General features: G+C 30.9%; 1 protein-coding gene across 3 annotated transcripts in view; it reads left to right on the forward strand.

The window, feature by feature from the left end:
- The window catches only part of LOC134722066 (FH1/FH2 domain-containing protein 3-like), an 81,793-nt gene that overhangs the window by 48,322 nt on the left and 11,234 nt on the right, over positions 1-22,237 (forward strand). Inside the window, exons 11-22 of one of the 3 annotated variants that reach the window (XM_063585520.1) lie at positions 4,641-4,735; positions 7,389-7,500; positions 9,897-9,991; positions 10,475-10,680; positions 11,260-11,439; positions 12,118-12,293; positions 13,395-13,679; positions 15,448-16,469; positions 18,584-18,739; positions 19,588-19,773; positions 20,358-20,477; positions 21,762-21,923. In XM_063585520.1, coding sequence (XP_063441590.1) covers positions 4,641-4,735; positions 7,389-7,500; positions 9,897-9,991; positions 10,475-10,680; positions 11,260-11,439; positions 12,118-12,293; positions 13,395-13,679; positions 15,448-16,469; positions 18,584-18,739; positions 19,588-19,773; positions 20,358-20,477; positions 21,762-21,923 — 2,795 coding nt within the window. Of the gene's footprint in view, positions 1-4,640; positions 4,736-7,388; positions 7,501-9,896; positions 9,992-10,474; positions 10,681-11,259; positions 11,440-12,117; positions 12,294-13,394; positions 13,680-14,496; positions 14,737-15,447; positions 16,470-18,583; positions 18,740-19,587; positions 19,774-20,357; positions 20,478-21,761; positions 21,924-22,237 lie in introns of all 3 variants that reach the window. The other 2 variants (XM_063585521.1, XM_063585522.1) reach the window with 2 other exon arrangements.

A 22,237-nucleotide genomic window follows, 5' to 3' on the forward strand; every position in this document is an offset into this window, starting at 1 on the left:
CTATTAGATACATTGAAATTTATAAAAAAAAAGTATATCTGTCAGTAGCGGATCCAGTGGGGATTGGAACCTACCCTTTTTTCCTGATGTTTAATGCATTTGATTGGGGACATATGGTTGCCCCCCCCCCTTTTTTAAAAGGGCTCGATCTGTCCTTATCTGTAGATAATTTTCAAGGATTTTCAGTATTTCTGAAGGCTTTGTTTGATCAGGAATCATTGAGAGTAAACAACAAACAATCATAACATAACTTGTAATCATAACACATAATAAAAATAGTTTTTTCTTCGTAAAAAAAAGGTAATAAAAGAAAAGAAAATATATCATTTAATGACTACAAACTAAATGTATCACATTCACGGAAAATATAACTAGTAATAAGGACCTACACTGTAATATTTAATGTCTCATTATTAATAATTGGTAAATCATATCCATTAGAAGACATCGACCCCATGAATAATAAAGAGAACCGTAATATTGATTTAACGATGTTTTCCTACTTAGTGTTTATACATATTTATTATCATACTTATATACAGCTATTTATTGTAAAAATATGGATGGATATAAAACTTATAACAAACTTATATGGACTAAACTTTATTGGCAAGTTCAAAACAAATAAATGGTATAAGAGAGAAATTTATGGCGAGTGTTTATTTTTACACCTGATCATCATTGGTATTTGGATATGGTGTTGAAGTGTGCATTTCATAACACCTGATAAATAGTTTAAGCCAGTTATGTCAACACTTTCTTTGGTGTCATAAATATGTTTTCTAAATCATGAAGTCAAAAACAACAAAGTCAATTTAAACCTATAAAATGTATAATTAAACTGTTGTTAGATAATTAAAATGCAGTAACAATTCAGTCATACCATCAGTTTTTGTCAGGGTCTGTGTGGTTCAATCTTTATTTAAGTGTAGGTTCTCTATTCCAATTTTGCAGTGGTAAATTCTTGTTGTATACTGAAAATTTACTGAACGAAGACACTCGTTTCTGAACTACTTTTGGTGTATTCATTTTGTCACTGAGATTAAAATATTTATGTTGTCCAATAATATGCTTTAAACAAATCATTTGAAAAAATAAGCATAATGTGCCCAGTTTCCTATTTAAGGAACATATATAATATTATATACGTTCCTGATATTCATTGATTTACTATTAAAAAAAAGAGGAACTTTGCTGGTCTCATTGTCTATTAATCTTTTGGAGACTGAAAGTTTGCCATCCTTTTATTGACTAAGATGTTTGAGTCGGTATTTATAAAATGTTAATTGACCTCCTAAGGATTTGTTTGTTTTAAGATTACTAACATAATTCATTTCCTCATCCACTCCAAGTTTGTAGTGGGGCTTTAAAGATTATTGTTGACATACTATTGACCTCAATAGAAACTATGTCTCTGTTAACATATATGACTTAATATAAGACAGACCTGTCATCTTTTACTTAATAGCCTTTATTCATCCTATAAACATTATAAAATTGAGAATGGAAATGGGGAATATGACGAAGCAACAACAACCCTGACCATAGAGCAGACAACAGCCGAAGGCCACCAATGGGTCTTCAATGTAGTGAGAAAATCTCGCACCTTCAGCTGTCCCCTATATAGAATTATGTACTAGTTCAGTGGAAAAGGACGCCCCACTAAACTATATACTCTATTTTCTACTAATTTATGCTTGTAGAATTGGGACTATTCTCATTGGAGAATTATAACAGTCTCCTTAACCAATATTATTAAAATTTGATAGATCTTTTGATGAAAATTTTTGATAAACTTTATTTTGTTTGATGAGAATAAATAAAACTTATTGGTTGCTGTTCAGTTAAAATCCTTGTCCCTAACATTTAATTGCACTAGACTTTCTCTGTGGTTACTCTTAGGTCCTTAACATACAGCAAGTTATATTTATAGTCTAAGAATCACTACACTGAATAACACTGTTTTATAAACAAATAAAAATAAAGAATATAAACCAAAATTGCTGAGTCATGCTAACCACAAATAGCTCTGGGTAAAGAATAAGTGCATAATATAAAACAAATAAACTTGTGGTTTAGTGATGATCGTCTTGTCTGTAGGTGAGATCTTGAAGTCACCCAGTCAGAACGTTAAGTGTAACATGTAATGGTAGGCTGGTCACCACATTATGGCCTTTTATTACACTTCAATTAAATATAATGTACCTTAATAGGGTACTAAGTGGGAGGTTAAATAGGACTTAACACAGTATTAATAAGAGGAGGGGGGTGGGGATGAGAACATTGTAATTGTTGTAATCTTGACTGTTTTACTGGTATTGATAACTGTCTGCCAACATCTTTATACATATAAAAAGATTATCTAATTTCTTGGTGAAATGCTTAAATGAGCATACATGTTACAAGTTGTGGGTATATATATAAAGGTTAAGGCTCAATGACAAAGTGCAATAACAGGGTTGAGTTCAATATCGAAACAGCTATGTAGCTGCTATCAATATCTATGTAACAACTAGTGTATAGCTACACGTTCAATAGTCAAAATCTATGTAGCACTTTGTAGCCGCTACGATATTGAATGCAACCCAGATATAAACCTCTGCAGTTCTGTCCCCTCAAAAATAGTTAAAACACTATTTCAGATAGGAAGTTGTTTTCAAAATAATACATTATAAAGGGATCCAACACTATTTCATAGGAAAAAAACAGCACAAATTCATAAGATTTATTTAAGGTGTTAGCGTTTTGTCTATTTGATAAATAACAATTTAATGCAAATGTGTTAAACAGTGTCCCTTTGTTGTCATTTTATTTTAATTTTCCATCTTGTGCAATGATGTACATGATGTAATAAATGGCTATATATGCATTACATAATGTATTTTACTGCGCATTTGAAAAAAATAAATCAGAAAGTTAAGATATTAAGGTGTTATGGGGCAAAATATTTTACTAGGTCCTAGGTACATGGTATTGTATTGAAAAACACCAAGGAGTCCAAACATTTGAAACAAATTCCAAAACCTCACTTAAGTGCATTCTTGAATCTAAATCAAAGACAACAAGTTAGACTTAAGACAATTGTAGGCTAACAGTGGTGCTATGTAGAAATTTAGTTTTGTAACTTTGTAAGCCATGTTAATTTTATGGTTGCATATAAATTAAATATGAACATAGCTGATTACATGTAAGTCATTCCTAATTGAATCCTGTACGCCTGTACATGTAGTCTATAGTTCAATTGTGACTGCAAGACCCTACAAAAAAAAATAACAGCTACGAAGGAATTATTGTTGATTGTATTTCGTGATAATTCTCATGGCTTAATTTTTTTCACCATTATCTTCTTGGTAAGCTGTTACATAAGTAGGCTTCAAAAGTTTAAAATTTTAACTACTTTGCACTGAAGTAATTTCATCCTCTTAGCGTGGGACATATTATGTAATAGATTTATCTAATTTTTAAATGTCTTGATGTTTTAGTGAGAATAGCATAATTATATATATGTAGGTGCCTGACTGCTTTCTTAGTTGTTGGGTTGCTGTCTCATTGACATATTCCCCACATCACTTTATATTCATATGTAATTGTCAACAGAAATAGGTTAGTCCGTTTCTTACAAATCCCCTGACCTGAATGATTTTACAATACCAAATTAAGAAGAATTAACCTAAATCTTTCAAAATAATTCTAAAAAGAAAAACAATAATATTGTGAAAATGGGAATGTACACCTGGTTTATTGTGGTATAATATCAACTCAGAGATTAGTCAATCTTCATGTAATTATAATTCAATTATAGATATCTTTACCTGTAACAAAAACTTATTACAGATTTAATTTTCTTATTGGTAATCGTGACTAACAAAATTTTAAAGCCTTTTAAATATTGTCAAAAAAACGCATGCATTTAATCTTTCATTACTGCATTCAGGCTTGAGTAATCAAAGGGGTGTTTAAAAAGTAAATAAGACTTCTTTGTCTGCCTTATTTTCAGTTTTGTGAAGATACTAAATTTTTAAGTAAATTTTAAACACATGCAATCATTGACCCCTCACTGTCCTTGGGAGAAGAAATATATCTAATTGTGGAAACTAGTATTGTCAAACTCTAGACAGATGTTTACATTTCTCAACAATAAAACGGATAAGTACAGACTGTACTCTATATAAATGAATAAACATGCTATATAAAGCCCACAAATTAAGATATTTTTTTCTCAACAATGAAACGATGAACTAAACCAAACAAACACCACAAATTAAAATATATTTTCTCAACAATGAAACGGTAAGTACAGCCTGTATCCATTAAACACCACAAATTAAAACATATTTTCTCATGTTGTGACTTAAAAGGAAGAAATCTTCATACACATTTTTTAAACCCTGATTTTTGTACTTTCCACCAATTGAACCTAGGATAGTCTTGGAATAAATTTCTATTGAAGTAAATGTTTTTGTTGAAACATATATACTCAATTAGCATATACTGTTCGTGCATTCACTTAAACATTATATGTGCAAGAAGCTCTAATCTCCTAAACATTCTATTATTTAATTCCAAAAAGCAATTCTGCAATATTCACTTCAAATATGTACCCATACCCATACTTATATTAATTTATATTTATTTTTCAGCCTTGGGTCAAGTGATGCTGTATGTGGATGGTATGAATGGAGTTATAAACCATAACGAGACCATACAGTGGCTTTATTCACTTTTATCCTCAAAGGTAGATATCCAAAACAAATAATGGACCATCAAATAGTTGTACAAATGTCCCGGTTGTTTTTCTTATCATAAAGTGTCTATTCAATTTCACTTGCTTATCCACAAAGGGAGACATCCATATAAAAATGAGACCACCATGGGCATCAATTGTTATGGTTTCAGTAGGAGACAACTATTTAAGGGACTCTAGGCTCATGAATTTCACAGAGATCTGGTCTTTTACCCTCGTAATGATCCTCTGAATGAGACTACAAATGAATGAATGTATAAGATCTTTTATGAAAGAACACTAACTGACTTATAAGGATAAAAAAAACTGTTTTCAATGAAATCTCATGTTTTCTCATTCAGGTCTTCATGTCTTTTTGTTGCAGGATAAAATTTGAAGTTAAAGGAACAATCTGTTGGTCTTATATTTCTTATAGAGATATAAGGCACAAATTCTTTTGCACAAATTGTATTTGATCTAAACTATTTTCCAATACATTTTTTGATTTTATAACATTTTATTATTTTTCTGTTCCTTGCTACACAGAGGTTGATGTGTACTTTCAGTTACCTTTTATTTATGTTTACTACGTGTATCTACAAAGAAATAAGTGGGAGTGACATTCAAGTGAAAAAACAATTTTACTTAAGGGGATTTAGAAAAAATGTTATTTACATTATTAGGGTCGACTTGTTATCCTAATTGATATTACATCGTAATCTCTACATGTAATGTTAAAAGTATTTGTGACGCAATACTTTGAACAGGTATAAGTGATCACCAACTCAGAAAATTGACGACAGTTTGATAATCAACTTTCAATAGGATTATCAAATAGAAAGTTCAATGAATTTGAAATTGAAAAATGTTTTGCCGAATAGCGAAAATTATTTTATAATCATGGTGACAGATTTTGTGACCCATATTTTTGTGAGGGAAAGATTAAAATGTGATTGAATGATTTTGTTCAGTATAGTTATATTACAGAATTTATTGATAAATTTCCCACCGTAGACACTTGATTTTTGTAATAAATTCTAACAGTTTTATAATGGCGTATCATGTAAATCAATTAATTGTGTTATGACATGGGTACAACACCCAAAATGAATAACCGCATACTATCCCACTTAAACCAACATACTGAGTAAAAAAATAATTGAATTAAAGGTAGAGAAAATATTTATCAAATCTGAAAGACAGTTTTAAGGTATCTAACATTCTAAGTTTAAAATAAATGAGGTTTTCTGAAAAGCCAGTGCACGATTATTGTTAAATCTTTATTATAAGATAAGGGTAAAGAAATTGTGGTTTATTAATTAGTGACAAATCTAACAGGTTGATAACCCCCCAAACATATGTTAGGCGACAAATTAATGTGGTTACACATCAATATTATGTGTTCTGTGACAACTTGTATTATGTTTGACATCCACAAATAACTGCTATCCTTAGTCAAGGTCACGGAAATATCACTTTCACATTGTGTTAAATCTTTGTGCAACAGTGTTAAAAGATTAATTACTTTTATAGATAACTATATTTTAAGTCCTATGAATTTTTTAGAACATTTCCTGTATAATCAATTTTCTCTCGATTAGTGTTCTGTTATCTGAGGTTATATTTTTGATGGGTACAATGTATATTAATGTACCTTTGCTCACTTAAGCATGGGTCCATCTTCAAATAATATGGGTCACTATGATCGACCATTCAAAGTTTCAATCACCATTCAGATTTTTCAAGGTTGAAGCGCATTTCTCTTATAGTACAATGGAAAGACTTTTACAAGATATTGTTTAAAAAAATAAACTATTCGGCTGAACGGTAAACTGAACAGAAGGACTAACATTTCTCAAACTTGAGATGAGCCCTTTAACAAAATAGAAAGTCATGTTCCTTTGCCTAACAGTGACCCTGTTGTGACTTTTGTTTATAATATAAAATTCCCTTTGTGTTAAATACAGGAAGAACTTAAATTCACCCTTTAGCTAAATAAGCTAAAGTAAATCATATTTCTATAAATGACAGTAATATTATTTGAATGACATGAAACCAGTTGTTAGCATCCAGTTATCTGAACATGTTGTGACCTTTTATACTACCAACAAATATTTTTGTGGGAAAGGAAGTGTAAACCCTTCCAGAGCACCTATATATCAATTCAGTATAAATGGGTGTTTGTAATATTTTTTAATAAATGATTTTCCTATGCATACATCTTTTTGAGGTTTTCACGTATCTATATTTTCAAAAAGCAATACTGATAGCCATTCTGTTTGATAAAATTTGAAAAGTGAAGATATTTGTATAAAAGATTTCCATCTAACCCTATTCAGGATCAACATCTGTAAAGATTTTCCCACAACTATTTATATCATTTGTTGGGGATTAAGGTAGATTTGATGGTCAGAATAGGTTAATATTTATACGTTCATGGTCAGGGCATATGCACTTACTTAACCAAGGGACTTTCTTATGTAACCTTGGTTGACCATACTAAGAACCAAGGCTCAGATGCACAAACATAGTTACTCTTTATATGTTATTTCTAGTATTTGTTGACTACAATGTTTTATTTCTATTTCAGTTTCGTTTGGTAGTGAAGACTTCACTGAAGTTATTACTAGTATTTGTTGACTACAATGTTTTATTTCTATTTCAGTTTCGTTTGGTGGTGAAGACTTCACTGAAGTTATTACTGGTATTTGTTGAGTACACAGAGACTAACACGATGTTACTTCTCCAAGCCATTAACTCTGTAGATAAACGTAGAGGTAATTAATGATATACATGATATATATGTCAATTAACAAGGGAAAGGACTTTCACAGGAAGGAAATGCGTGATGTAGATATAGTACTACTTCTAAATAGGGGGTATTGGTAGATTTATATAACATGGGGAAACTAGAGTTGTCAACCGGTCAAGGCTAGAAATGCAAATTAAATGTTACTTCAATGATGAAAATAAAAATAATATCATTTTAGATTATAACCTTGTTGGTATTATATTAACATCAGTTATCGTTGTTAAGAAAAGGGGATAAATGTCAGTAGGATGACCAAATAAAACACCCAGAAACATTTGAACAAACTTTCAACATAAAATCACTTGAGTGATTAATAAATACGAAAATAACTGCACCTACACCTTACATTTTCAAATAGACTAGACATGTATCTGTTCAAGTTGAATTAAAACATTTTTAAATGAGTTAACACAGTTTTTGGAGTTTTAGAAATTAGGAGGGAGTCAGTTTTCAATAATATTGACCTCTTTATGTAAACCTTCGCCATCAAAGAACGATTTTAAACATTAACTGTTTGGATAACCATTTCACCATTACAATGCAATACTTAGAATAAACAGTAGACAATTTAGTGAAAGGAAACGATTTTGCTGACAGATTTATTCTGGCTAGCACATTGACACATACTTATTTTGTACAGGATGTTTAAATTTAAAAGCTTGATAATAATAGGTATAGCTATTGTACATTGTATTCTCTCAGGTTATAAAGAAGATAATTACAATTCTAAAATGTCATGTAATTTAACAACAGACGGGACTAATAATATTATTGTTAGACTTCAAGTACAATTATTTTTTTAAATTTAAATGTTTTTATGATTGTATCTTTGTGAAAACTAATAGTTAGTTTTGTCATTACATTCACTGGAGGCAAAACAAACAAACAAAACAGAGATCTTAAAGTAGCCGTGGTTAAAGGTGTTAATTTTGTGACAGGAGTTTAACCTAGTATATGAAATGGTCAATAAAAAATACAGATAAAAGCCATGACTGCAGGCCAAGTCACGCTTGGTTGACGTCATTTACTGTTAAATCATTCAAATATGTGCTGGGAAATAAAGAAGTGAATAAAGATCTTCAGTCTGTTACTTCTTATAAGAAAGTTTCAGCAGGGAAACAGTTCATGAGACTTTCTCTATGTCTGTCACATCATAAGTCAACATAGACATTATTGCTAGCATCTGATCTTCATATTAGCACTTACAGTAATATTATATAAATAAAAGAAACTGTTGGGCATACATCAATAAATAGTGCAGGATATAATAGTATTTTCAACAATAAACAAGCGTCTTATACAATATTTCATATTATAAATATATATAGAGATATACGAAGATGTGGTATGTGTGCCAATGAGACAACTCTCAATGCAAGTCATAATTTGTAAATCATTATATGTCATAGTATGTATGATCTGCAACACAGAGCCCTGGCACACACCAAACAGAAAGTCCAAATTCAACAATCTTTAAACAGTTTTGACTCACAGGTTTAGGTTGCTCTCTCATTAGGTCTCATTAGGTCCCATATCTTTTAATCATACTTTTAATTCAGTAGATAAAATTAAATCTAGAATTGAGTTTCTAAATTTCTGACCACCTGTGTTTTTCTTTTGTAAATACTGTTTGTTTTCAGAGGTGAATTAATATAAATTTAATTTCGTATATAAACAGAAATATGTGGATAAAAAGTACACCAATTTGTTTTCTTGACCTAATTTTTAAGTAGGTTGACATTTTGTTGATTGATAACTGAAGATGGGGGATATAATGATAGAATGTGACATATATAATAGCCAAGCACCTTGTTAAAGTTTATCATTCTTACAATCATTTAAATAATCACCTTAGTAGACCTGTTTAATTATATCAAATCTCCAATCTAAATGATCCTAAAGATAATAGTAAAACTAGGTCTGTTTATTTGTAGGTAATAAGGTGGTTGTAATTTGCTTGTTTGTGTTCAGTTTTCACAGTATCTGATTAAAACAAAGATTAAGTGAACAATGAAAACCTGCAAGAAAATGAGGACAAATATAGTTTAATTTTCCTAATAAAAGAAATAAACAGCATATAGATAATCAATATTAACCCTATGTAATACAGGAAAATATCTAAGGGATTAGAGAGATGATGTGCACATTCAATGCATGTTAACAAATTCGGTGCCTAAAGACTGCCTCAAATACCTCACCAATTATATGCAACACTCCAAACCCCATTGATGAACCTTTCATTTAATTCATCCACGCTCACAAAAACACCTTCTATGAAATGATAGAAATAAGATTTTCCCTCTAGTTGAAATCTCCCAAAGTTTTGTTTCTGATTTATATCATGCTTGTCATATTTTCCAGGTTTGAGTGCTTGGACCAACATTATGAGTATTTTAGATGAAAAAGATGGAGGTGACACAGAGCTACTTATATACTCCATGACATTAGTTAACAAGGTGAGGAGTTGGGTCATGGTTTTCTCTTGGCATTCTGGCTTCCTCCATCAATAAACACTGGCAGCCACTTTGAAGCTCAAAAGTGGTGTTTAACACCAACAATCAATCCAATATCTAGAGCTTTGCTTTGCTCTGAATTTATTAAAAGAACAAGAAATAAAAAGTTTGCAAAATGCATCGTGCATTTTTGTGGCACAACTCCCCACCAGAGGCAAAAAAAAATCACTGTATGGGAAATCTCATACCACATATTCATATTACATAATTATTTTACCATAAATCATCCTTCCAAGTATCCTTTTGTTACACTTGATTTTGTTCAATTCACAATTTGATACAGAGAGCTTTGCAATTGTAACTAAACAATAAAACAGATAATACTTGCTTGAATTTTTTCCTTAAAAAGCTGGAGATATTGTCTTGTGTTTCTATTCAAATATAAGTTAAATTATTGAATAACTATTTTAAATTTTACAATTTTAGGTTTTGAGTGCTATCCCAGACCAGGACACATTTTATGATGTGACAGATGCATTAGAAGAGTTAGAAATGGAGCGTGTTACACAACGACATATAATGAGGAACGGAGCAGACTTAGATCTGATTGGTCAGTTTCAGTTATATGAATCTGCACTTAAACACGAAGATCAGGTGGAAGAAGAAGAGGAAGTACAGGGAGAACATCTCAGGTAAAAAAACCCATTAATAGTTACTTTAATCAAACTGATTTACATATTTTATATTGGCATTAAAAATAATTGTAATTGTTGTATAAAATTTAAATCTTGTAGGGTTTAAGATTGGGCACATATAGAATTTCTTTTTCTATTTCTTTATTGAAATCATTTTTAAAAGTAAATTTTTTCACAATAATTAGTAAAAAAAAATCTGTGCAGATCACTTATTGAACTGCCTCAGAGGAGGACTCATGCATTATAATCTCCTTGTATGTGGTTGGGTCAAACCAGATACTTTGAAATTGGTATTTGCTTCTTCTAATACCAAGATTGTGGAATTAAATGTTGGGGTAAAGTCTGACTAGATCCAAGTCTTGGTATGAGTACTACATCTTTTGAGCCAGCATGGTGAATATCTGACTCAACTTGTCACCCTTGCTCAAATTATGGTATGCACATATCACTGAATGATAACTATCTCCCTTTCGTCTTTAGTTGTTCTTAATATTGATGTTACTTTGTTCAAATAACAGCAGAAAATAATTATTTATTTGAAAAGAACTATATTTTAACAAACTATTTGTATTTTAGACGTACTCCACGGACTAAGAGTGATGCAGATGGTGTCAGGAAGAGCAGACGTTATTCTACAGGAATTCAACAAAAGAAATTACAGGGAAAGAATAGAAGTGTTCCTTCATTGTTGACATTACAAGACGAGAAGAAACCAGCAGCAGAACGCTATGCTGAACTCAGAAATCAATCTATACAGTAAGTTATGCATCTATAATAAATCATTATCTACTGAAGCTAACTTTAATTAGATACAACAATTTGAATTTTGGGTCCTCATAATACCAATGTTAGGCAGGAAAAGACAATAATTCAAACTTATATAGCAACTAGAATTCAAATTTAACAAATCGAACAACAAATATCTGAGTGAACTGTAACCACAAGGTCAAATGTTTTTGTTGCCAGTGGCTCCGCAATACCAATCATCATTTCTTAAAAATATATGCAGCCAAAGTAAACACAGTCTGTCATTTATGATACTTGAATGGTTCTAAAGACCAAACATTTATCTGCCAAGGGAGGTAAATCTTTAACTTTGTTAAGGGAGATAACCAGGTAAGGTTGTAATCAAATTGATGATTGTTAAAACTATTTTTAGAAAAGCACAAAAAAAAAAAAAATACATATAAGTGCAAGAATAGCTTATATTTTACCCATGCAGTTGGAAACTGTATGACATAGAAATACACAGATGAGAGCTCACCATTTTTAAAAGAGTATAGGAAAATATTATGAACAAGTTTTGTTCTGGATGTTTGGTATTCACTTAAGAACCACACTGTAATCTGCTATCAACAATTGAATTGATTTTAAATAGGTTACTTTACACCTTATTCAAATTTTACCATATATTTTTTGTAATTTTTTTAATAGGAATGCCTCATTACCACCAGAAAATATCCAGGATCAAATGCCTGATCCTAACAGAAAAAGACGTACAAGGTTAGATGAAATGATCCAAGATGTGGAGCCCCCAGACAAAGTGGCAGAAATGCCCAAAAATATCCAATGTAATGGTACTGCAGAACTTAGTCCTAAGTCACAAAATAGTAAGTTATGGCAGACATTAGTTTTTAGTTATTAGACAAATTGAATTTATACACATGTTGGCTATGAAACTATTGACATCGTTCATTCAAGAACAAACAAAACAAATAAAAACATGAAAAACAATAATTGTTTCTCAAAATGAGAAAACCAGAGTCTATACACTTTCTTCAGAATAATGAACTATATATTGTTCTTGGATGAACCATCATTTGCAAACTTAAGGCATAGGTATATGTTTCTGTGGCTGTTGAAATGATTGCATTGCTTTTGATTGAAGTAAATAAATGGCTTATTTTAACTGCTTAATTGATAAATGGTCAATAAAATTTAAGAAAATTAACAAGAAAAGTGTCAATCTCAGCATTGTGGCTGTATAAATGTAATAACCTATAGCTTTTATTTTGAGTTTGCAAAAGTAAGATTTGAAAAAAGGAATGTTTCTATATATGAGTGTTAAGAACTGTTTTCTTCAAGTTTATTTATATTTGTTGTGCACCAGTTTCAGTTGTTTTAAAGGTTACACAATGGGCTAAACTTACTATACGATAATCTTGATAATATCAGAAATTTATTCATTTATTAAAACCTGAAAAATCCTCTGGATGAATACTGGTGCTAACATCTTTTGAAAGTAATAGCTTATGTATAGTGGTCACTTCACTGAGGAGCACTTATAAGATGGGAAATGGGACAATTTTAGTGACCATTATATATAACTATTATATTTTAAGCATGTATATTGTTAATCAAAATTATTATTTTGTTGATTTCAATCTGTTTTATTTTTAAATTATGAGTTCTGTAAAACAACTTAATTACATGGATACTATTTTGGCATTCAGCCTTTTTAGCTAACTTTTCAAAGATTTATTTTACCCATTTTCTGACTTTCTAATTTATCCATATAGTCTGTCCTAATTGTGACAATCAATGTTCATATTATTTTTAAATTAAAAAAAATCAAAAAAATCCACACAATTCAAGTTGGTTTACAGTTTTTATTGAGAAAATATTGGTTGAACACCATGATTGGTCAAATATTAATAAGTTCACCGAATTAAGTTCGATAGAGTTGTACAAGAATCCTGTGATATGTTTAGGTTCTGATGGAGAAAAGACAGATTTAGGTTTGATTGATGAAAGTATGAAAGAGGATGATGATCTTCTTTCTCTGGCAGAAAGTAAGGCGGATGATTTAGTTTCGCTATTAGACAGTAGAGACAATGATTTAGTTTCTACAGCAGAAAGTAGAGACGATTTATTATCGATAGCCGAAAGTAGAGACGATTTATTTTCGGTCGACGAAAATAAGGAAGATGATGTGTTTTCGGTTGAAGAGAGTGCTAAGGATGAGGATGGCAAATCGTCTCCCTTTGATTCCAGTGGTAAGGAGTTGTCTCCTCCTAAGTAGACACTTCCAGATCACATGATTTTTTCCTTACACTTTTTGAATCACAGTTTTGTGACTTGATCCTTTTACATTTTAGATAATGTTTTACCAGATTTTCAAAATCTGTTGACATTTTGTGGCTTTTTTGCTATGATTTTACTTTGTGCATCATGTATGAATTAGATAAGCAGTTTAGAATTTAAATGAAATATATTACGAATGAATTTCATGAATCGAAATTCAGAAAGGATAAAATGTTGAATACATCTAATTCATACAAGTTGTACAGAAATTTATTTGCCAGATAGTTTTGCATTATCAGTTTTCTCATTTATTATATGAATTTCATGATTTTGTTACCTTACAATGACAGCAATGCAACTTACTATAAGAATAGCAACAGAAATAAAATTTCATCTCAGAAATGAATGGAGATTTATATCAACTTTTATTGATTCTGATATTCATTATTCAGTTAATTTTACATGGGCTTTAGATTTAACACAAACAAAACTCCCTATTTATATATATTCTATGCATTCATAGATCCCTCAAAGAATAAAAGCTGCAAGATTAAGATGCTGTTTAAAAAGATTTAGATATGAGCAATTTATTAAAAATCAGAAATAATGCCCAATTCATGTAATTATGTATACCTTGCCTAAAGAAACGAATCACAATATCTGTGCAAACAGAAAATTTTGCTATTTGAATTATAAGTTGCAATGTTGTTAGATATCCTTGGATGAGTTTGGCTTTTATTGTCACTTTTATTGTGTGAATCACTAACAAGGCATGGTCTGATCCCACAGATATGACTAGAACACGCAGAGATCGCAGGGAGAGACAGCGCTCATTTCTTAAAGATCAGGAGCACGAAAATATTCGTCAGCGAGTTGTCAATAGAAATGGAGATCGTTCATCTGTTGCCAGCAATTCATCAACTGACACGTGTAGTAGTGATAATAATATGCCTCCTGCGGTGGATATACCGCGGGAGACTGCAACCACTAACTATTCGCAACCTCTAGGTGAAAATGAAAGACTGGGTGGTAAGGTTCTGACTAACTTTTCCACTGTTACTAATCCTGCACATTTTAAAGTCGTATGATTTATATATATGAAGGTATTTTTGGAAGTAAAATTCCAAATATAATATAAAGCAGTAAATATATTCTACATGATTATCTACATGAATGAAAAATTGCACAGTGGAAGAAAACTACTACCTTGCTCGATACATGACCCATCATCAAAGGAGTCATGACAGTACACCAAAAAAATAGAGAAAACCAGAAAACATTATCATTTAGTGCACTAGTCATGCAAAGTTAGCAACATATGATTAGTGTAAACACTATTGCAATAGTAAACTAGTTACTAGAACCATTGATACCTTAGTGTGGCTAAGAAGTTTTCCAGCTTAATGCATAGTTGAAAGTATAGTATTTTACAGTTTATTTAATTCTGCTGGTTTTGTTCAGGACCATAAGTTAAGAATGTTTACTCTTAATAAAGAAGAAGGATGATATCTATAAAACTTAGTTACTCAATATTATACTCATATTTATGCATAAATGATTGTTTCCATGGAAACTTCTATACATATATGGTGAAAAAGTCAAATTTATAATATGAAATAAGGAATGGATTATGTTATGAAATCTTTGTATAAAAACACTTTCAAATGATAAAAGTTGTTTAAAATTATCAGCCTTATTTTTTTCATGCAATTTGATTGGTTTATAACTTGTTTATTTCAGATGATGGAAGACAGAAGTCTCATGGGTACTCAATAAATAAACAAAATGACATTGAAATGCGTAATAATAAATATAACGAATCTCAGAACGCTTTGGAACAAAATAATAATGAACTTAGTCCTAACAGTAGTAATAGTCGATGGTTACAATATATGCAAAAAACTAAAGAGGAAGAAGATAAAGTGAAGGAACGAGAATTAACAGAAAAAATACAATCACAACAACATCCTGATGTGGACGTCCTTAAAAATCGGGGGGAGAGTGTGTCAAATCTTAAAGATGCTTTATCACAAAACAATGGTGGAATTCCTATGATGAAACCTCAAGAAAATTATGATGACAATAAAATACAGTCAAATATCGATAGATTTCAACAGAAACCTGAAATTCAAAATGGTAGAGAAAAGCAAGCACCGAAAGGTGATCTAAGTGGACTTATATCTAAAGCTAAGGAGGGACTAGTTGTAAAACCTAATGAACCTCCTAAACCTAAACCAGCAACTCCCGAAATTGTTTTAACAGAAAGTGATTTACAATGGGACAAACTTAAGAAAAGATTACATCGGCCATTAAAAATAAAAGACTTAGATTTTACTGATTTATGTGACGATGAAGATATAGACGTTTTTGCTCCCGTGCCATTTGCAGGAGGGCCTCTTGGGATAGGTGGAATACCCCCTCCGCCACCACCCTTTGGTATAGGTGGTCCCCCTCCACCTCCTCCTCCCCCTGGAATGGGAATCCCTCCACCCCCAGGACTTCCAGGAGGAATTCCCCCACCACCTCCAATGTTTGGTGGAGGACCACAAAATAATGTAGATTCAAATTTGCCTCCTGCACCTGGGTCAACATTAAAAAAGAAAAAGAAGACATTAAAACTTCATTGGAGAGAAGTGAAAACAGAACAGCCCCACCCTGTAACTAAGGGAGAAACTGTATGGAAGGACCTTATTGATGTTAAAGTGGACCCTGATAAACTGGAGCACTTGTTTGAGACTCGAATGAGTGAAATCAAACAAAAGGTCAGTGTTGCTTTAGGGCATCTGTTTAGAACATTAAAAAAAAATAATGAGATTTACTCTGAAATACATAATCCTTGCTACCTTCATTGATTGTTATTACAATTTTCAAAACAAAAAACACTTTTCAACTGAAAAAAATTTCATGCTTATTCATCATTCATATTTTTACAAAAATAATTTTAAAAAAGAGGCATTTCTGAGAAAAATAATAAACTGTTTGAACAAATCACAAGGACTTACTACAACTGCAATCTTTGTTAAGGAAAAGACGGAACAGTTTTTTAAGGCAGTATTTAGTGGTGAAATGCATTATTTGAATGAACAGCAATAAAAAAGAATATAAAAAGTATTTTCTTTACTCTATAAAATTATTACATGGGATCATATATAAGAAATTTCTGTTCTTTTGTTGTTGTTTGAAATGTTGTTATGCAAAAAAGTATGTCGTTTTAATTGATGGTTTTAGTAGGATTCTGGTAGAAATAAAAATGCATGATCGTCAACTAATTCTCAAACTTTCTTTCAGGTAATCATTGTATCATATAATCATGATAATAATTTCACCATTTTTCTATTTCATACTGTGTGTTGCTGTCTCTATTTGGTCATGGTGCCTAATTTGCATAAAATTCTGGCTATTGCATGTATATAATTTAACAACAACAGGATGTGGTAAGGATGATGGGATAGCTTTCTATTTATATACCAGTTTGCCCTTTGACATTATATTTTATTTTTATTTTTACCCATGTCATTCCTATAGAAAAACACAACACAGTCTTCAGTAATGCATTGAATAGTACTAAATAAAGTTAAAAATATTTATGTTCTATCCCTGAAACTTGTTTTCCTTCACATAGTTCATAAAACACAAAATTAGAATTCTTGTATTGAGGACCATCTAATGGAGCAACCATGTTTTCCCTTATTTTTATCCTATGAAAAAGTATAAAGAGTATAGTTGCATGATTATCATTAATCCCCCAAAACCTGAGGAAAACTTTATTGGACACTATAATTTAAAAAGATATAGCAAAGATTTAGTAATATTTAGTAAAGCAATAATATTCTAAGGTAGGAGCAAGATATATGCTGTTACAGTAGATTAAGGCAATTATATATTAAAACTTTCACTGTAAAATGAGCTTTGATTTTCTGCTCCCTTAGTAGTTTAATTTGAACATATAATTTTGGGGATGTTCAGATATCTAAAGAAAATACCAAATGGAGCAGTTGAAAATGTGACAGGATGAATATTGTATTGACCAAAGCTCTCATTTAAATTTCTACAAAACTTTAAAAGCACATTCATTAATCTCCAGTTATCATCTCTTGTTAAAGATTTTACAACTGTAAATTAAAAATAAGTTTGTTAACAGTTTGTTAAATTTCTAACTTGCCAAGTTGTTCCACCTCACAACAGTTCTATTCCTCATCTCACATTACCAGTAATTTCACCAAAGTGATGCTTTTCAGACCAACATGTGATCTTATAATTAGTTTAGTTGAGTGTGTACCTTAAAAGCATGTTAGATAGTTCACCCTTGCATGAAGTGTTCTGTTTAATTCTAATTCCTGATCCCCTTACTTACTCAAGAAATGTTTTTTTGCTTGTTTGCTTACAATCATTACACATTAAGAGCATTATGACATTGGAGTTAAAAACAGATGACGGAGAACAACTCTTTTGATAGATATTTTATTAACATATAAAATCATATTCCATACATACAGAAAGCACATATTCATCTAAACAGTTCAACTACAAAGAAAGTTTCCAGTCAACAACAAAAAACATACACATTTATTCTAGATATTGACATCATCTTCAGCCTTCAGCCTTCAACAATATGAAACCTGGACTTCAGTTTTAGTCTTCAACAATATTTAACCAGGATACCATCTTCAGTCCTAAATGATATTAGACAAGGACATCATCTTCAGTTTTCAACAATACCAAGCCAGGACCTTCTGTTCTAAATTTTACACAATAACGTAGTTGTTTTTTATAGCCATCCTCATATTTTTTTTTGCACCTAGGTTAACGTTCTGTTTTTGTTTTTGCCATATTTATTTTAAGTTTATTTCATTGTCAATTTAACTGTTGTTTCCAGAAAGCTGAAGCAGCTGGTAAGAAAGAAATCAATGTCCTTGACCCCAAAAGGTCAAATGCCATTAACATTGGTTTAACAGTACTACCTCCACCCAGGACCATCAAAGCTGGAATCTTAAAGATGGACAACTCCATAATGAACAAAGAGGGTATCGAGGCAAGTATTTGTTTTATTGCTCTGTCATGAAATTGACTTGGACATATATGTTTATTTGTTTAGCCTCTCGTCCACTTAGATATACTAGAGGTAGCTTAAAAATTTCTTTCTTTACACTTTTCTGAAATCATTTCAGTTTATTTCATTACAATAAGGTGCAACTCTAGTTTTCGTTTTGTGTGTTTGTTGTTTGTCTTAATTCAGATTAAAGTTTTTTGTCAAGGTAGTTTTTGATGAAGTTGAGTCAACTTGAATCTTAGCACACATGTTACCTATGATATGATCTTTGTAATTGTAATGCCAAATTAGAGTTTTTGACAACAATATCATGGTCAGCTGAACATAGAAAATGATAGTTCCAGTGGGGCATCTGTTTACTATGGACACATTCTTGTTTGTCATGATTTTTAAGGAATTTTAATTTTACTTTTTCATTGTCTACGATAGAAAATAGATAAGCATTTGAACTGTTAAAAAAAATTAAATTAAAATTAAACCTCCAACAGAGTAGTAATACATTTACAGCATTTAGGTTTTATTTCATTATAATAAGGTGCAGGATCTCTGCCTTGGAAACAAAAATGATAATTGAAATAATTGAATATATTTGTTTTCTTCATCAATTTTATTTAGGAATTTACTTTGAACCAAGTGGGAATCTCAATTGTTGCTGTTTTATAGGGAAGTTAGTTATGATATTGTCTCATTTAATGACAAACACTGAGTTTGGTATTAGAATGATTGATTGATTGATAGATTATTAGATTTGATTAGAATCGCATGGAAAATAAAACTAAAAAAGGAACTTAAAAATAACAAATAAAATAATTATTACTTTACTATTACAGAAAATCTTAACATCTATGATTCCAACAGAAGAAGAAAAGGGGAAGATATTAGAAGCTCAGATGGCTAATCCAGACATACCCCTTGGAACAGCTGAACAGTTTCTTCTTACATTGTCATCTATTAGTGAACTACAGGCTAGACTGTCTCTCTGGTTATTTAAATTAGATTATGAAGTTATAGAATCAGTAAGTTTTTTATTTTCTGCAAAATTTTTGGACCACTGCCTCTGTGGTTACATAGGGATTAGGGAAGGTTATGGGGAAGATGTAGGTACCACATTCATAAAATATTAAAAAATAGCTTTATATTGACCTGAAGTTCTTCAATGATGAAGCTCTCAAGTTTTAACACAATACATTATTATAAATTATTAGGTAGTATGTACACAGATCTTAATATATCAGCCAAAACCCAAATTGTATTTGAACATAGAAGTTTTACAACTGTATGAAGTGGATTCATTATTATTTTTGAGATACCAATTTTTGTTGGTACAGATGAACCAGGAATTCATATGATCAACAAATTACAAATTTTATATAGGCTTTGTACACAGAAATCAGCAAACCATGAATTCAATAATTTACGAAAATGCAATTTTTCCTCAATCCACCAAAATTTTGATATCCACGAAAAGAAATGAATCCACAGTAATACTTTCTATCAATGAAAATGGGTAATATCAGAAAAACTAAAGAATCTACAGTTATTTGTAAATTAAGTACAAAAATGTATTAAGTTAACTACTACTTATAACATTTCATTACAGGAAGTTGCTGAGCCACTGTCTGACCTGAAGAAAGGAATAGATGAACTGCGGAAAAATAAAACATTTAAATGTATTTTATCAGTTGTATTAACCATTGGAAACTTTTTAAATGGAGCCTCAGTAAGTTTGGTTTGATTGTTTGTTTAATGTCTTATGTTGTGGGGTGGGCAGAAATATTATTGATTACTTCATGTCTAGTGGTAAATATTTAAAATAGATCCAACAAAAATGGCCTGTACATAAGAAAATGCCAGTACCAAGTCAGTAATATGACAGTTGATATCGTTTGATGTGTTTAAGATTTTGCCATTTGATTACAGACTTCCGGCTTTGAATTTTCCTCAGAGACTGGTATTTTTGTTAATTTACCTTTTTTGTAAATTCCTGACTGGAAATCCTTAGAATGAAATTCAAAACAGTGTGGCTGTGGCCATTGATTGACACATTAAATTCATCCATTGACTAAGACAGTTTAGGTGAACGTGTGTATGTAAGGACAACAGCTCACTATGCACTTTTAAAAGACTCTTAAACTATGGGGCCACCAAAGGTTCTCAACACCTAAATAAGTAATTCGAAAAATTAATCAGAAATAAAACGATGTTTTGATTTATATCAATTATATAAAATCAAAACATAAAGATTATTCCTGATTAATTTTTCGAATTATTTTATAGTTAAAGGCGTTTAGAAACCTTTGGTGACCCCACAGTTTAAATGTCTATCATAGGTACGTCGTGAACAGTGGTCGTTACAGACAAACGTTCACGTAAATTGTCCCAGTCAATGGATGAATTTAATCTGTCAATCAATAGCCACAGTCACACTGTTTTGAATTCCATTCTAGTTAAAAGAAACCAAGAACCATATCACATATATTTTTTGAAACAAGTTTCAAAACATGGATCTCTATATGAATTTTACTTTCTTGTGATGTTACATTTGAAAATTTGTTATTATTTTCATCAATAGATTCATGCTTGGAACAGCAATTCCATGATGAAGAACTTATTATAACAAAAACTTCCAACATTTGATTTATTTTTGACTTATTTTCTGTCTATAGATATAAGAAGATGTTGTATGAGTGCCAATGAGACAACTCTTAATCCAAGTCATAATTTGTAAAAGTAAACCATTGTAGGTCAAAGTACGTTTTTCATCATGCATGGAACCTTGGCTCAGACAGAACAACTATAAAGTGCCAAAAAAATTACTAGTGTAAAACCATACCAACAGCTTTAATCTACATGAAAAATGAAAAATAAGAAACACTTATGAACCACATCAACAAACGACTGCCACCGAACACCAGATTCCTGATTTATGCATTTTAAGTTTTAACTTGTTGCCTTTCAAGTTTAATTTTTAAGACTGATTAATAAGAAATGTTGTTTATTTCAGGCACGAGGTTTCAGTATTGATTATTTAACCAAAATACCTGAAGTTAAAGACACTGTACATAAACATTCATTACTTCATCATTTGTGTAGCATCATTAACGAACAATTCCCTGACACGACAGATTTATATTCAGATATTGGAACATTAGCTAGATGTTCACGGGTAAGTGTTCTTTTGTTGATTCTGAAAACACCATCCATTTATATTCAGTTATTGTGGTGTGACATAATTTAGATGTTAGGTGTAATTGAAGTTACATCTATGAACAATTACCAAACAGCACATACTTAATTTTCAGTTTATTATTATGTTTAAACATCTAAATTCTCAAGGGTCAATTCCAAAATATAAATTTTCTTATTACCTGCCAATGTAGTAGAAAGGTTTTCCAGTCTTCTGTCTTTCATGTATCAGGTTAAAAGTTTTGGTCAAGGTAGACATGTCATCTTGAAACTAAGATTATGTACCTACCGGTA

Source organism: Mytilus trossulus, chromosome 6 (assembly GCF_036588685.1).
Source record: "Mytilus trossulus isolate FHL-02 chromosome 6, PNRI_Mtr1.1.1.hap1, whole genome shotgun sequence".
Classification (NCBI taxonomy): Eukaryota; Metazoa; Mollusca; class Bivalvia; order Mytilida; family Mytilidae; genus Mytilus; species Mytilus trossulus.